The 15,299-nt window shown below is 42.0% G+C and overlaps 1 protein-coding gene across 10 annotated transcripts in view; it reads left to right on the top strand.

The window, feature by feature from the left end:
- svila (supervillin a) overlaps positions 1 to 14,798 on the top strand; it is a 113,647-nt gene extending 98,849 nt beyond the window's left edge. For 9 of the 10 annotated variants that reach the window (XM_041814687.1, XM_041814688.1, XM_041814681.1 and 6 more), the window contains 15 exons: positions 5 to 141; positions 2,344 to 2,491; positions 2,583 to 2,728; positions 3,152 to 3,327; positions 3,597 to 3,750; positions 3,828 to 4,107; positions 5,667 to 5,821; positions 5,944 to 6,049; positions 6,274 to 6,481; positions 6,718 to 6,851; positions 6,965 to 7,120; positions 9,239 to 9,382; positions 9,762 to 9,883; positions 10,156 to 10,311; positions 13,914 to 14,798. In XM_041814687.1, the coding sequence (XP_041670621.1) occupies positions 5 to 141; positions 2,344 to 2,491; positions 2,583 to 2,728; positions 3,152 to 3,327; positions 3,597 to 3,750; positions 3,828 to 4,107; positions 5,667 to 5,821; positions 5,944 to 6,049; positions 6,274 to 6,481; positions 6,718 to 6,851; positions 6,965 to 7,120; positions 9,239 to 9,382; positions 9,762 to 9,883; positions 10,156 to 10,311; positions 13,914 to 14,000 (2,309 nt within the window). In that variant the 3' untranslated portion in view covers positions 14,001 to 14,798. Of the gene's footprint in view, positions 1 to 4; positions 142 to 2,343; positions 2,492 to 2,582; positions 2,729 to 3,151; positions 3,328 to 3,596; positions 3,751 to 3,827; positions 4,108 to 5,666; positions 5,822 to 5,943; positions 6,050 to 6,273; positions 6,482 to 6,717; positions 6,852 to 6,964; positions 7,121 to 9,238; positions 9,383 to 9,761; positions 9,884 to 10,155; positions 10,312 to 13,824 lie in introns of all 10 variants that reach the window. The other variant, XM_041814683.1, reaches the window with a different exon arrangement.
- The last annotated feature ends 501 nt before the right edge of the window (positions 14,799 to 15,299 follow it).

Here is a 15,299-nt window from a genome sequence, read left to right as displayed (position 1 = left end):
CCAGGCCGACGGCATGTCCAGACCAGACTAGTGGAGCCCAGAGCATCCTCATTAAACAGCGGAGATTGTTTCCTACTCATCACGCCACACCACTGCTTTGTCTGGACTGGAGAGTTCGCCAATGTCATTGAGAAGAACAAGGTCTGGACTGTGAGAAATAAAAACAAAAAATCAAAACAGGTAGACTTGATTTGAGGCAGCATCAAACCAGTGGAGTATTCAGAGTCCTCTAATGTGGGTCACTCTTCATATTCAGGATGTAAACAGAGCCTGAGAGGAAGCAAAGGTTGACACATAACAGGAAGAAGTGTGCATGTTTGAAAGGACAGGCCTGTGTATGTGTCGGAGGGTTGTCGCAGGAAACACAAACAAAACAAAGCTATTGTTCAAAGCCCAGATTGGTCTAATGACCTTAAAGTAGCTTGACACAGCGCTGACCTCATTCTGATCCCTTCCCCACATTATTTATGGGTGTTTGTCGAGTTCATAAAAATAAGCAGATTATTTTTTTGCATTTTAGGAGACATTTTGGAATAAATTGAAGGAAATCCACATTTTTTAGAAGGAGTGATTAAACATGGCTCTTCCAATACGATCCTGGGACAAAATGGCAGTCAATGCACTGGAAAACTAACCTGACACGCTAGATGGATTTGTTTCACACATCCATCTGGGAAACCTCCCATAGACAGTGTTTGGGAAAGGGCAGAGCCAGTTGGATGAACATTCTGTCTGTCACATCTTTATGGGCCAATCAGAGCAACAAAACACATGACGTAGCCACTACCGAGCTGCACCCCTGAGGAGTAAACTCCATAAGGAACAGCATAATGCAAACCAAGGCAACTGTAGACATGTCAGTACACGACTTTTGTTGTTTTTGAAAAGAAAACAACTCAATTCTGTTCTCTGTTCTTCTTTTAACAAAGAAACATTGTCAAGTTCTGATAAAACTGATGCTTTAGCAGCATCCTTGCTAATGTCTTCTGCCATAATTGCACCGGCCTCTTGTTGCTGCTTGCTTACGTCACGACTCTGCTGCGCCCGAAAGTACTGCCCCTCGACACTGATTGCATTGATGAAGAAAACACAACAAAGCAAGTCAAAATACAAGTCCATGTTGTTTGTTTTCTTTGACATCAAGGGTATCATTTTAGAGGAGTGGGTTCCAGTCGGGTCGACGGTGAATCAGCACTATTACAGGCAGGTTCAAGAAAAACTGCGAGGACAAAGTCAGAAGAAAGAGACTAGAAATGGAGCAGCCAGCTGATCCCCGTGATCTCCTCCCAGCTCCCATAGCCAATCACAGCTCTTTCTTTCAATAGCGGTGTATTTAAACATGACGTTCTGCTCCCTAATCCTTGCTTGAAGTTATGCTGTTGCACCATGCTGCTAAACAACATTAAAAGTTTCATATTTAAAGCTAAAATGGCCTTCTTAAGATGCACGCTGCATCATAGACATGTTTTGAGGGTCTGCAGCAAAACTTTTTGCATAACTGTGAATGCTGACTAGGATGCATACTGCATCAAAGTATTTTGAGGTAATCAGCATCTGCTGTGCCACATGTATATAGACATCTGACTGATTCTTAGCATGGGAAGTTTTGCCCAGCTGGTGTGGGGCACTGTTGTTTTGGGGGTTTCTAGCTATGCGCTCCCTGGAAAGTCCAAGTATTGTTTGGCTAACCAAGGGAGTGTCTTTTGAGCAGAGCCTTCTCCACCAAGTTAAACTGTTTATCCATTTTGCAATAAAATGGTTGCATGTATAATGAGAGTGTCTCTGACTGAATTGTAGAAAAATGGTTTCATCAAGGCAACACTCCGGCTCACACTGCACTCCCAGTAAAACGGTTTCAGACCCAAAAACAAACATAATGTTTGATCACCCTCCCTATTCAGCTGATTTAGCACAGTGTGACTTTTTCCTAAGATCAAATTTGTGCTCAAAGGTTTTGAGTCTGTCAGAAGTTAAGAACCACAGAAGTTCTGAGACAGAAGAGACCTACTGCACTGCTTTGATTAGTGAAGACCTGAATGCAGCAGTGTGTTTCTGCAGAAGGGGAGTATCCTAAAGGAGAAAGACATTAAAAAATGTTATGTTCAATGAAATCGCATTGCAGTCTTGTTTTTTAATAGCCATGCCTCATATTTTGACCAGGTTTATTTACACCACAAAAATGTGGCATTTTAACAGGGATGTGTAGACTTCTTTGGCCCATTTTGTGTGAACACTGTTAACTATACCAGCAAAGTACTGAAATTCCCAGGAAACCTCTGTTTTTTGGATTGATTTTATAGACTTGTCAGAAAATTCCCTAGCATTTTGCTCTTCTTTTTCCAGGCTGCAGAGTTAGCAAATTTCATCCAGAGTAAGAGAGATTTGGGCTGCCGTGCCAACTACATCCATGTGATCGAGGAGGCCGCCAACACACAAAGCCAAGCTGCCAAGGATTTCTGGAAGATTCTGGGAGGCCAATCGAGCATTCAGTGTAAGTATTGGTACCTGTCATTGGCTTAACTTCCAGGAACAAGTCTTTTAAGCTGTAATTAAAGCTTACACACTCGTCTGTATTCTTGTAGCTGCTGGAACGCCTGATGAAGACGAGCTGTATGAGGGAGCGATTGTGGAGACGAACTGTATTTACCGCCTGATGGATGACAAACTAGTCCCTGATGATGATTTCTGGGCAAAGATGCCCCGCTGCTCTCTGCTTAACCCTAAAGAGGTCAGACAGCATGATGAGTTTAAACTTGTTTAGAATTTTTAAAAGTATGTTTGGCTTTCCTTTGGTGCCACCTAGCGGAAACTTTAACAAAGAGGGATCAGTGTTTCATGGAAGAGCTTGCCCTTCCTTTTTACTTTGTGCTAGTGTGTGTTATTTAGTGTTTCTGTCCTTTTATTGTGGAACTTGTTTGGTGTCCTTGTTTTTTGCTTCATGCTTGTATCGCTGAGTTTAAGTGTTTTAAAGGGCCAGCAGGAGACTGGAATTGCAGATGAGCTCAGACTATAGATGTTGCAGAGTGTGGCAATGGTTTATTTGCGTCGTACTGTACCTATATGGATAAAAACTAACTATATAAAGAGTGAGTTAGCACAGCCTGCTGTACTACTGGCTCACAAAAACACCCCTGTCTGTGCTTCTGTGCAGGTTTTGGTGTTCGACTTTGGCAGTGAGATGTACATCTGGCATGGAAAAGAAGTGACGCTAGCTCAGAGGAAGGTGGCCTTCCAGCTGGCCAAGCACCTGTGGAACGGCACCTTCGACTACACAAACTGTGACATCAACCCGCTTGACCCAGGAGAGTGCAACCCTCTGATACCCAAGTATGAATAAGAACACAGATGTTTAAATTTATGTTGTGTTCATTTAATAGGTGTGTATTTGTACTTTGTATTCTTTCCATTCTAAAGTTCAGTGCAGGACATTGGGACATTGCTGTGGCTCAGCAGATTCCACCAGCCAAAGCAAATTAAATATTTACTAGTACATAGATTGCCAAGAGGTCCTCAATAAAGCAATTAAAACAAAGGACATTTTAGTGACTGAAGCATTATTATTGTGTTTTTGACCTTCCTTATCCTCTCTCCTGTAGGAAAGGTCAGGGTCGGCCTGACTGGGCAGTGTTCGGCAGACTGACTCAACATAATGAGACCACCCTGTTCAAAGAGAAGTTCCTAGACTGGAGTGACTCCAGGAAAAGTCCCAGTCCCACCAGAAACACAAATGACCATATCAATGATCAAAAGGTACCTAAAAGTTTGTCATGTACCTCATGACATGCAGACTGTCACTCTGTCATCACTCATATACTAACTGTTCCCAGGAGCCGTCCACCTCTGATCAGCCACATGCGTTCGACGCCTCCCTGATGCTGCCCCTCCATCAGGGGCCCATCTGCACAAAGCTGGATGGGTTTAACGTGGGGCGAGGCTACGGCCTGGTGGAGGCAGAGGATGGACGCTACTACGAGATCAGCACCCTGGGGGTGGAGGTGTGGCACATCCTTGAGTTCGACTACAGCCGCCTGCCTCGCCAGAGCATCGGCCAGTTTCATGAGGGGGACACATATGTCATGAAGTGGAAATACATGGTCAGCGCAGCAGGTAAGAATTGTCTTACAGTGTATCACTAATGAACAACATTAACATAAATACTAGTGGCAGGTCAAATAATTGAAAAAATTAAAAAATGATAAACTAAAGAAAGTTGGAATGTTGTGCAAAATTTAAATCTAGTGATTTGCCAATACTTGTCAGCCTGATGAACACTCCACAAAAAACTTGGTTTTTATTGTTGTATCTTACACTTCATATTGTGCCATATACAGGACTGCTTGCAGGCCAGTTGTCCAGTAGGCCCCACCTTCTTTTACTGTGAAGCCATGCTGTTGTAATTCTTGCAGAATGTGGCTTGGCTTTATCTTGCTGAAATAAGCAGGGATGTCCCTGAAAAAGGCGTCATCTAGATAGAAGTCTATGTTGCCCTAAACCTGTATGTATCTCTCAGTATTAATGCTGTCTTCACAAATGTGCAACTCATGCCATGGACACTAAAACACCCCCATACCATCACAGATGCTGACTTTTGAACTTTGTGTTGTTAATGATCCAGATGGTCCCTTTCCTCTGTAGCCCAGAGGACCCAGCAACCTTTATTTTCAAAAACAGTTTGAAATGTGGACTCATCAGACCACAGCACACTTTTCCACTTTAGGTCAGTCCATCTGAGATGAGCCCAGGCCCAGAGAAGTTGGTGGCACTTCTGGATGTTGTTGATATATGGTCTTCACTTTGCATTGTAGAGTGTAAACTTACATTTTTAGATGCAGTGTTTAACTGTGTGAACTGACGATGGTTTCCTGAAGTGTTCCTGAGCGCTCATTGTAATATCCATCACAGAGCAAAACCGTTTTTTCATGAAGTGCCACCTAAAGGAATCAAATGTCAGTTGCATTCAGTGTTGGTTTTCAGCTTTACCACTCATGTGCAGAGAATTTTTTCACATTCCCTTAATCTTTTGATAACATTACAGACTTCAGGTGGGGAAATCTCTAAATCCCTTGCATTGCATGTTGAGGAATGTTGTTCACAAGCTGTTGAACTATTTGCCAACACAGTTAACTGTGAATGACTTGAGCCTTTCAGGAGTGCTCCTTTTATTCCCAGTCATGTTACTGCTATCTACTATCAGTGAACTGACTTATCTGTGGAATATCCTAGGTGTTTTCTGAGCATTTTACAACATTCCTAGGGGCTCCTTGTCCCTGTCCAAACTTTTTTAGAATCTTGCAGGCATCAAAATTAGACAGACACACATTCAGAATGTGTGTATATTACCAGAAAAAACAGTTTGAACATTAGTTATCTTGCCTTTGTACTGTATTTAGTAGGTTGAAAATGGTTTACAAATCACTGAATTGATTCACATTTTACATAATGCCACAACTTTTGTGAATTGGGGTTTGTATGATGATCGTGGCACACCATTTACATCAGTGTTGCCCATCAATGCGCTTGGAGGTACTTTGGCAGGACAGCCATTCCTGGAAAGGTTCACCACGGTCAAGTTTTCTCCATTTATGGGTAATGGCTCTCACCATCACCATCCATCTGAGACCAATAACACTTTGAATAATTCAGTACAACTTTTTCTTTGCCATCAGTTGGAAGGAGACAGAACCCTGACCAGCAGAAGACAGCAGGGCCCGGGAAGGAGAAGTGCTGTTATTTCTTCTGGCAGGGCCGTAACTCCACAGTCAGCGAGAAAGGAACGTCAGCACTGATGACGGTGGAGCTGGACGAGGAGCGGGGAGCACAGGTACAGGCACAGGGGTGTCAGCGTGAAAACAAGTCTGTTTTCACCACCATCATTCTTTGTACAGCACATACAGTATAATTGTTTAATGTTCAGCTCTTCTGCTTCCTTTAAATTTCCTCCAGGTTCAGGTGCAGCAGGGTAAAGAGCCACCTTGTTTCCTGCAGTGCTTCAAAGGAGGGATGATCGTCCACTCAGGGAAGAGAGAAGAGGAGGAGGAAAACTCACAAAGTAAGCTACAATCTCCACTGAAAGAATGGTGATCTATCAGCACAAAACACAAGAGCAGACTTCTGGTAGACTTATATTACATCACTGTGGCTGCAGGGAGATGCAGCAGTTTTTTGCAATGTGTGCTTAAAGGGACAATAAAGTATGCAATTATGCGATTTAATACCAGTTAATGCACAGATGATGATAGTCATCATCCTTACATATTTGTCTGTTCCCTCCAGATGACTGGCGTCTGTATTGCGTGCGTGGAGAGGTAGAGGTGGAGGGCCATCTGCTGGAGGTAGCGTGTCACTGCAGTAGCCTGCGCTCCAGAGTCTCCATGGTGCTGCTGAGCGTCAGCCAGGCTCTTATCTACCTGTGGCATGGCTGCAAATCTCAGGCGCACACAAAAGAAGTGGCACGCATGGCAGCTAACAAAATCAAGGAGCAGTGAGTTGAAGATTTATTTCCTTTCTTAAGAAACAAAGCAGAACAGTGGTGGAGTAGCACAGGGAATGTGTTAATGATTTCTTTCGACATTTGAGCAAAGCAGCTCCTGAAAGCTTTGTCAAATTCATCTAAAAAATGTTTTAACTATTTGAAGTGTTAATTTCACTCTGATTTTAACACTGATGTCTGCATGAAGAAGCTCAAACCATCAACTAAAGTGATTTATTTGTCTGTAGTTGTCCTCTTGAAGCTGGCCTCCACAGCAGCAGCAGGGTTACAATTCGGGAATTTGATGAGGGAGCAGAGCCCCCAGGATTCTGGGAACCCCTTGGGAGGAGAGACAGGAAAGCGTATGACTGCATGCTGCAAGGTCAGGGGAAAAGAGAGCCCTTATAATGAAAAAGTCTCATTAAAATGGGTGTTCTTGAAATGTAAAAAGGACTGGTGATGTTACTAACTAGTTGCTTGACCTTGGATCCTCAGACCCTGGAAGATTTAACTTCACACCTCGTCTGTACCAGCTGAGCAGCAGCTCTGGGGAGTTTTCAGCTGTAGAGTTTCTGTTTCCTGCCAGAGAACCCAAACGGGTCAACTCAATGCCTTTCCTACAGGAGGACCTCTACGCGGCTTCACAGCCAGGTACAAATCTTCATCGTTCACAGAGTCTAAAAGCATTTTTAAACCAGAGAAACTCTGGTGAGAAACCCTGGTTTTAGCATTTTTTGAGTCTCATAAAGGGGAACAACAAGTTAAACTGTCCTTTCATGTGACTCTTGCCATTTTGTTAAGCAGCAAGTCTCTGTGCAGCTGTGTTGCTCTTTTAGCACTCTGCCTTTGAATGTGCTTTTACTTTTATTCACCAGCTGATTTAGAACATACTCCACATTCCAACTTATCATGCAAATGATATTTTTCTCTGATTTTCCTAAATAGTCCATGCAATTTACAGTCAGTATATTTTCAAATCATCAATGGTTAGAGCATAATTCAGATTTTATTGAACAAACCTCCCAATGATAATGATTTTTTTCCAAAAACAAAAAATAAGTCGAAATGCACTGTTCCAAATTATGATTCACAGCAGAGTTTCAAAAAATCGTATAGGTTGTTAAGAACTGAAAATGGCCATTTGTTGAAGTTGCAGCATTAGGAGGTCATATTTACTAAAATCAAAAGATATTTTAATCAAAAACATCTTAAGTTACCCCTTCTTTAATATCACCTTCACAATTCTTGCATCCAATGAACTTGTGAGTTTTTGGAGAGTTTCTGCTTGAATTTCTTTGCAAGATGTCAGAATAGCCTCCCAGAGCTGTTGTTTTGATGTGAATTGCCTCCCACCCTCATAGATGTTTTGCTTGAGGATGCGCCAAAGGTTCTTAATAGGGTTGAGGGTCACACCATGAGTTTCTCTCCTTTTATGCCCATAGCAGTCAATGACACAGAGGTATTCTTTGCAGCATGAGATGGTGCATTGTCATGCGTGAAGATAATTTTGCTATGGAAGGCACAGTTCTTCTTGGAAGAAAGTGGTCAGTCAGAAACTCTATACACTTTGCAGAGGTTATTTTCACACCTTCAGGGACCGTAAAGGGGGCTACGAGCTCTCTCCCCATGATTCCGGCCCAAAACATGACTCCATCACATCCTTGCTGACGATGCAGTCTTGTTGGGACATGGTGGCCATTCACCAACCATCCACTACTCCTCCATCTGGACCATCCAGGGTTGCACGGCACTCATCAGTAAACAAGACTGTTTGTAAATAAGTCTTAATGTATTTCTGGACCCACTGCAACCGTTCCTGCTTGTGAGCATTGGTTAGGGGAGGCTGAATAGTAGGTTTATGCCCAACTGCAAGCCTCTGGAGGATCTTACATCTTGAAGTTCGTGGGACTCCAGAGGCACCAGCAGCTTCAAATACCTGTTTGCTGCTTTGTAATGGCATCTTAGCAGCTGCTTTCTTAATCTGATGAATTTGTCTGACGGAAACCTTCTTCATTATATCTTTATCTGCACAAACCCGTCTGTGCTCTGAATCAGCCACAAATTTCTTCAAAGTACAATAATCACACTTAAGTTTTCGTGAACTATCTAATGTTTCCATACCTTGTCTAAGGCACTGCCCTATCTGATGCTTTTTGGCAGCAGAGAGATCCTTTTTCTTTCCCATATTGCTTGAAACCTGTGGCCTGCTTAATAATGTGGAACGTCCTTCTTAAGTAGTTTTTCTTTAAATGGGCTCACCTGGCAAACTAATTATCACAGGTGTCTGAGAACAAAAAATTGAATGTTTATGACACTAAAATCCAATCTGCATAATAATTTGGAATGTGGTGTAAATAGTATTACACACAGCTGTTTTAATGAAATCAATACAACCTAGAGAACTTACAGTTTGCTATAATGTTGTTCCACAGAGCAGGAATAGCTCTACAAAGTTATGCTCTCCTTTCTGCCATCTGGCTAGTTGAATTACCTTGCTGTATGTGTGCACTGACACAGCTGTAAGGGTAAAGGGAAATAGCCCATTTTTTTAATAATTGATCACTTTTATGAAAAAGTAACAAAATAAAGTGATTTTTTTTAGTTACAAAACTTTTAAAATTAAACCAAAGTAATGTATGTGCTCTAAGTGGTTTCTATGTAATGTATGTGCTCTAAGTGGTTTCTATGTAATGTGTGGGACCTAAAACCAACTCCCAAACATGACTTACTGGACATCTGAAGATGTTGTTTTCTTCTTCTAAATCTCAGCCCTTTTCCTGGTGGACAACCACCATGAGGTGTATCTGTGGCAGGGCTGGTGGCCTCAGGACAGTGAAAGCACCGGCTCGGCCAGGATCCGCTGGGACTCAGACAGGAAGTGTGCCATGGAGACTGTGCTGCAGTACTGCAAAGGTATTTCCCTCCATTCTTCTCGTTATTACACAGACATTACTGCTGGAACCAGTGACAGTCTGGGATCAAGAAAAGGCCGTGGCATTTGCAATGGACTGCTTCTATAATTCATAACCAACTTTTCTATTCATTTTTGTTTTTTTTTTTTTGTTTTTTTTGTTTTTGTTTTTTTTTTGTGTGTGTGTCTATTCTTCATGATTACCTTTTTTATCTATGGAAAGATGGGCCCAAACAGTCCAAACTTGGTGGCCCCTCTGGCATTTGCCCAAGTCCCAGATAGTCAGTCCATCACTGGCTTGAACTCAACAGTACTTAGAAAACATGATATTTAATACATTTGTTAGTGTCCAGTTGTATTGTTTCTGTTTTGTTTTCACAGAAAAGAATGAAAGGAAACCTCCCAAAGCGTATTTGATCCATGCTGGTCTGGAGCCGCTCACCTTCACCAACATGTTTCCGAGCTGGGAGCACAGAGAGGACATTGCTGAGATCACTGAGAGGGTGTGTGCGTCTAATTGTGTTATCTGATTTCTTCCTTCTACATCATCTGATATGAACCAGTGTTGCTGACAGAGTGTCTCAGCCATTAATGAACCTACTGAACTGAAACACAAGCACTCATTGTGTAGAATAAGGGGGATATTTTCTGGAAACAAAACAGAGCAGTCTAGGTGTAATCCCTCTGTGGTTTTGGAATCTGGTTTGTGTTCTGCTTTCCAACTCCATGGTGAATTTTTGAGCTGAAATATATGCATGCATCTACATGTTTTCAGGAGGCAGAGGTGTGTAACCAGATCATCCTGGTGGAGGACGTGTTGGCCCGGCTGTGCAAGACCACGTACCCACTGTCAGACCTTCTGGCCCGGCCGCTGCCTGAAGGGGTAGACCCTCTCCGCCTGGAGGTTTACCTGACTGATGATGACTTTGAGGTAAGAGCCTTCACCTGAAAGAGTCTCTGATATATTGCCTAGGCATGTACAGATACCACATTTTTCCAGACCAAGTAGGAGTACTTATATTTGACTTGTATATGTTGTTTGCACTCATCACTTGATCCTGCGTAACGTCTGCAAAGAACCTGATGGTACCAGTACCCAATACTGTTATTGGTATCTGTGCATTCCTAATGCTGGCCTTTTGAACCTGATGTCACAATGTCTGTGGCGACCCAGCCTGGACTGCTAAAAGAACATGCAATTAACTGGTACCAGTGCTAAATAAACTTAAAGGGATACTTCAACATTTTGGCAAATTCGTCCATTGCCATAATTCCTACAGTCTTAGTAATAGGTTCGTTACCTTAAGTTGTCGGTGCAAGCTGTTCGGACCTGCTGTGCCATCTCAATGTAAGCAGATGGTATTCCGGCTTTCCCTCATCAAATTCATCAAATATACAATCCAACAACTCCAAAACGCTCTCATGGACAACTTGTGACCTGCACATTCACCACGCTATGAAATAATAACCTATAATTGTGTAACATTACGACGCGTAAAGCAAATACTCAGAACTATTTCTTGAGTAAACCACTGGGCAGAGTGACACAGTGCAGCAGCCATGCCTGGAGTGTAGTTCCGGCTTTGCATGTAGCTTTAAAACATCTCCGTCTCGTAATGTTCCATGATTATTTCATAGCGTGGTGAATGTGCAGGTCTCAACTTGTCCACGAGAGCGTTTTGGAGTTGTTAGATTGTATATTTGATGAGTTTGATAAGGGAAAGCCAGAATACCGTCTGCTTACATTGAGTTGGCACAGCAGGTCCGAACTCAGCTGCGGCTGATCTAAAAACAGCTTGCACGACAACTAAAGGTAACAAACCTATTACTAAGACTACAGGGATTATGGCAATGGACGAATTTGCCAAAATGTTGAAGTATCCCTTTAAAACAAAAAGTAAGGCAAATTTTGTTTGGTACATTATTTCTTTGTTGTAACAATGCTTCTTGGTAATAAATCGTATACCGCTGGAAAGCCTGTTTATTATCCTTTTAAATGATGCCACATTTGTAAGGATCATGCATTTGTGGGATGAGCAGCAGAGCTGAGTATGTGGGTTGCGCCCATGAAAAATGTGCCCAATCTTCTCTGCCAGTGCCGAACAGCTTATTTTGCTGTTGCTATTGACTCTTGTTTTGAGCTTCTGGTACCCCCAGGTGCTGCTAATCAGGTGCCTGATTGGCAGCACCTGTGAGCATGGGCCCTGCTGCAGTGGTCAGTAGATGTCTGCTTCAAGAATCAGCATGCCACATTTGACTGATCTGGATAAGGCCCGTAGGTTGGGCAACTTCAAGCTGGTGTTTCGCAAAACCAAGTTGCCGCATTGTTTGGAGTGAACCCTAGTACCATCTCCAAACTGAAGGCCATGTTCCATATAACAGGGAATGTCAGAGACTGGCCATGAAGTGGGCGTCTCAAGAAGACGACACCCCAATAATACCATTTTCTCACCCTGTCAGCAAGAACTCTATCCTCCAAGATGACAACACTTGCCCCCACAGAGCGGGGTTTATCAGAGACTACCTCCAGAATTGGGGAGTGGAGAGGATGGAATGGCCTGCCAGCAGTCCTGACCTTAACCCCATTGAACACTTGTGGGATCAGCTTGGGTGTGCTATTCATGCCAGAGTGACCAACACAACCACGTTGGCTGACTTGCGACAAATGCTGACTGAAGAATGGGATGCCATCCCACAGCAGTGTGTGACCAGGCTGGTGACCAGCATGAGGAGGAAGTGCCAGGCTGTTGTGGCTGTGTATGGTTCTTCCAAACGCTACTGAGACTCTTGTTTGTTAAATGAATACATTATTAAATTGTCGATATGTCTTGTTTCTTCAAACTTCAATCATCCAATCCACCAAACACCCAACAAGGGTTAATAGCAGAATCAGCTGTTTGGCACTGGCAGAGAAGATTGGGCATATTTTTCATGGGCGCAACCCACATACTCAGCTCTGCTGCTCATCCCACAAATGCATGATCCTCACAAATGTGGCATCATTTAAAAGGGTAATAATCAGGCTTTCAAACGGTATAAGATTTACTACCAAGAAGCATTGTTATAACAAAGAAATAATGTACCAAACACAAATTTCCTTACTTTTTGTTTTAAGTTTAGATACTCTTGTCCACAAATTCCCCATTCTAATCTGTAACGCACATCCCTGACTGCAGTTGTCTCACAGTGGGATGTACCAAGCCCTAGTCCATACATAGACAATATAATGAAAACTAAGGTTTTTCTGGAAGCCTTCTCCTATAAGCTAAAGTTAGACTCCATATAACTTAACTCTTGGGCTTTAAGGACATTTTTATAAATGTTATGAACTATAATGGACTGCATTCATCACTTAAGCCTGACCGTGGTGTGTTTTTCCATCATTCCTCCTGTACTGTCATCTTTGTAGATTTCCCTCATGATCTTTGCTCTTTGTATTTCTTTCTAAAATGTCTATCATCATGCCCACATTCTTTTTATCTTCCTGTCTTTATTAACAAACTTCTTCATTCATCCAGGGTGTAGGGGCTCATGAGAAGGTGAGTGCTCTAACTTGAGCATGGATGGAGTTGTGCCCCTGTTTCACAGCATCCTAACTTAATTTTAACACAAATGTGTTTCTCTCCAACTCTGCCTCATCACTATCTGCTGTTTCCTGGTGAAATTTCTAACGTTAGGCATGTTGTTCACTCATAATCTGCAAACTGTTGTGGACTCAGCAATGGACCTGAGCTCATTTTAGATGTTACTGGAGGTGTGAAGTGAAGAAATAAAGCTGTATTGTGATTCTGATGATGCGATCAGACCACACGATATTTTTGATTTAAATTAGGTGGTTGTAGAGCCATTAATCTGGGCCATGACTTGGCAGATTTGACAGACTGCACAGAGGTAACAAGAGGTAACAACCAGTCACCACTTAAGCATGATGACATATGAAGAAAGAGGGGTGGCGCTACAGAACTCCCTGAAATAATACTGTAAAAAACATACTGAAATTGTTGTACTGTACTGTATTTGTTAATCAGTCCCAATGCTGATTGATGCACTAGCTTGGTGCTAATGCTAACAGCAGTTACACACTAGGTTGAAGAAATAAGCCTGCTGTGTCAGAGTTGCCAAACTTTTCAATATTTCAAAGTTGTACTTTTCTCAAAGTGTTTGAAAACCTTATTATGCATTCTTTTTCATTATTTTACAGTAGGCAAAATACCTCTGTTTATGCTCTTGGTGTTCTTTTTTGTCAGTTTCACTAGTGTGACGGAATAAATCATAGACAGCAGGGCAAAACAGGATAAAAATATAAATATTCAGAGCCGACCAATCCTTAAACCATTCTACTTTTGGTTTGAGACCCACAATCATGCTTGAAACATGTAGTCTGACCTCATCAGAAGTGATGCATGACTTTTCTGACAGTGTACTCACTCCTTATGTTGCACAGTCCAGAGCTGATTGGTTGAATACCTGACCTGAATAGAGAAGTTTGATTTGACTGCTGGATCCTGACTGAGCGGATGATCTCTCCCACAGAAAGCCCTGGAGATGAGCAGAGAGGAGTATGGAGGGCTGCCCGCCTGGAAGCAGGTGAACTTGAAGAAAGCTAAAGGACTTTTTTAATGGGGATCAGACCTGAAGAGACCAGTAAAAAAAGCCACCAGGAGGTTGTTTTGTCTCCTCTATAGTTTACGTCCGCAGGCTCAGAGACAGCCTCTCCTGAGCAAACCTTTTCTAGGAGGGATAAAAACAAAAAAAAGGAGACGAGAAGGAAGAGTGGAGGAGGTGACGACTGAATGCAACAGATTCCCTGTCTGCTCTTGTGTTTGTGTGTTCGTTGTATAAGTGGGAGGCAAAGTAGACTGATTCAGCCCTGAATGAATGTGGTGATACTTCTTCTTTGTTTGTACATATGTACCATATGCAGGACAGACGGTCCCATTACACCGTCAGCCATCTGTTAGAGTGGGAGCGGGCCAATCAGCCTGTTTAACACTCCTCAGTATGCTTGTGCATTAAAAGATTATTTATATTTATATCAAATCCATATAGGAATTAAAAGAAGAAGCTACCTGAATATTCACTGTGCTAAAATGAATTAATAAAGTGTAAATCCATGAGGTGTTTGTTGAATGTGGATGAAAACTGGATATCACAAATCTTCACTCTTGCTGTACAGTTCACCGTTTGCCATTTACAGATGAAATGATGCAGCTTCATGTGAATGTAGAGTCTCTAATGTTTCAGATGAAAAGATGCTTGATAAAAGAGATAGTGATGATGAACTGTCTGTGATTTAAAAATCCTCCAGTGTATAGTGCCTTGCTTTGTGTACAGTTTATATAAAGATCCTAGTCTGCATTTTGAAGACTTTTTGTGATATAAAGAAATATTAGAGGAATAAACCATGAAAGTTGAATATCAGAACATTTCTGTTGCACATCATTTTGAATGAATGAAGGTTTTTTGTTTTGGTTACATGCATCAACAACAAATACACTGCAATGCAAGCCGAATTTACATGAAATTTGCCAATCGCTAACTGTAAAAGGAACATCCTTTTTTCTCATTTTTGCGAGTTTTAAACATTAGCAATCCTCATCAAATGATAATTTCTCTCTTAGTTTAGATTATTTGGAATACAAACTGGAATGCTCTAAGGCAGTGGTTCTCAACTGGTGGGTCGGGACCCAAAAGTGGGTCACGGAGCAGTTTTCAGTGGGTCATGACTAGGTGTCAGTATAAAAAATTGTGGCAAAAGTCCTTATTGGGCATACTTTGTTCCTTTTTATTCTACCCTGTTTTACTGTGAAATTTGAGTGATCAGTGTTTCAACTAATATTTCTCTTTTCTTACAATTAAAAAGCTACTTTTCCCATGATAATAAAGTAATTTCTCAAGATCTCTGGAAAATTGGCAAAA

Source organism: Cheilinus undulatus, linkage group 19, assembly GCF_018320785.1.
Source record: "Cheilinus undulatus linkage group 19, ASM1832078v1, whole genome shotgun sequence".
Taxonomy (NCBI): Eukaryota; Metazoa; Chordata; class Actinopteri; order Labriformes; family Labridae; genus Cheilinus; species Cheilinus undulatus.
This window is presented reverse-complemented; position numbering and strand designations above follow the sequence as displayed.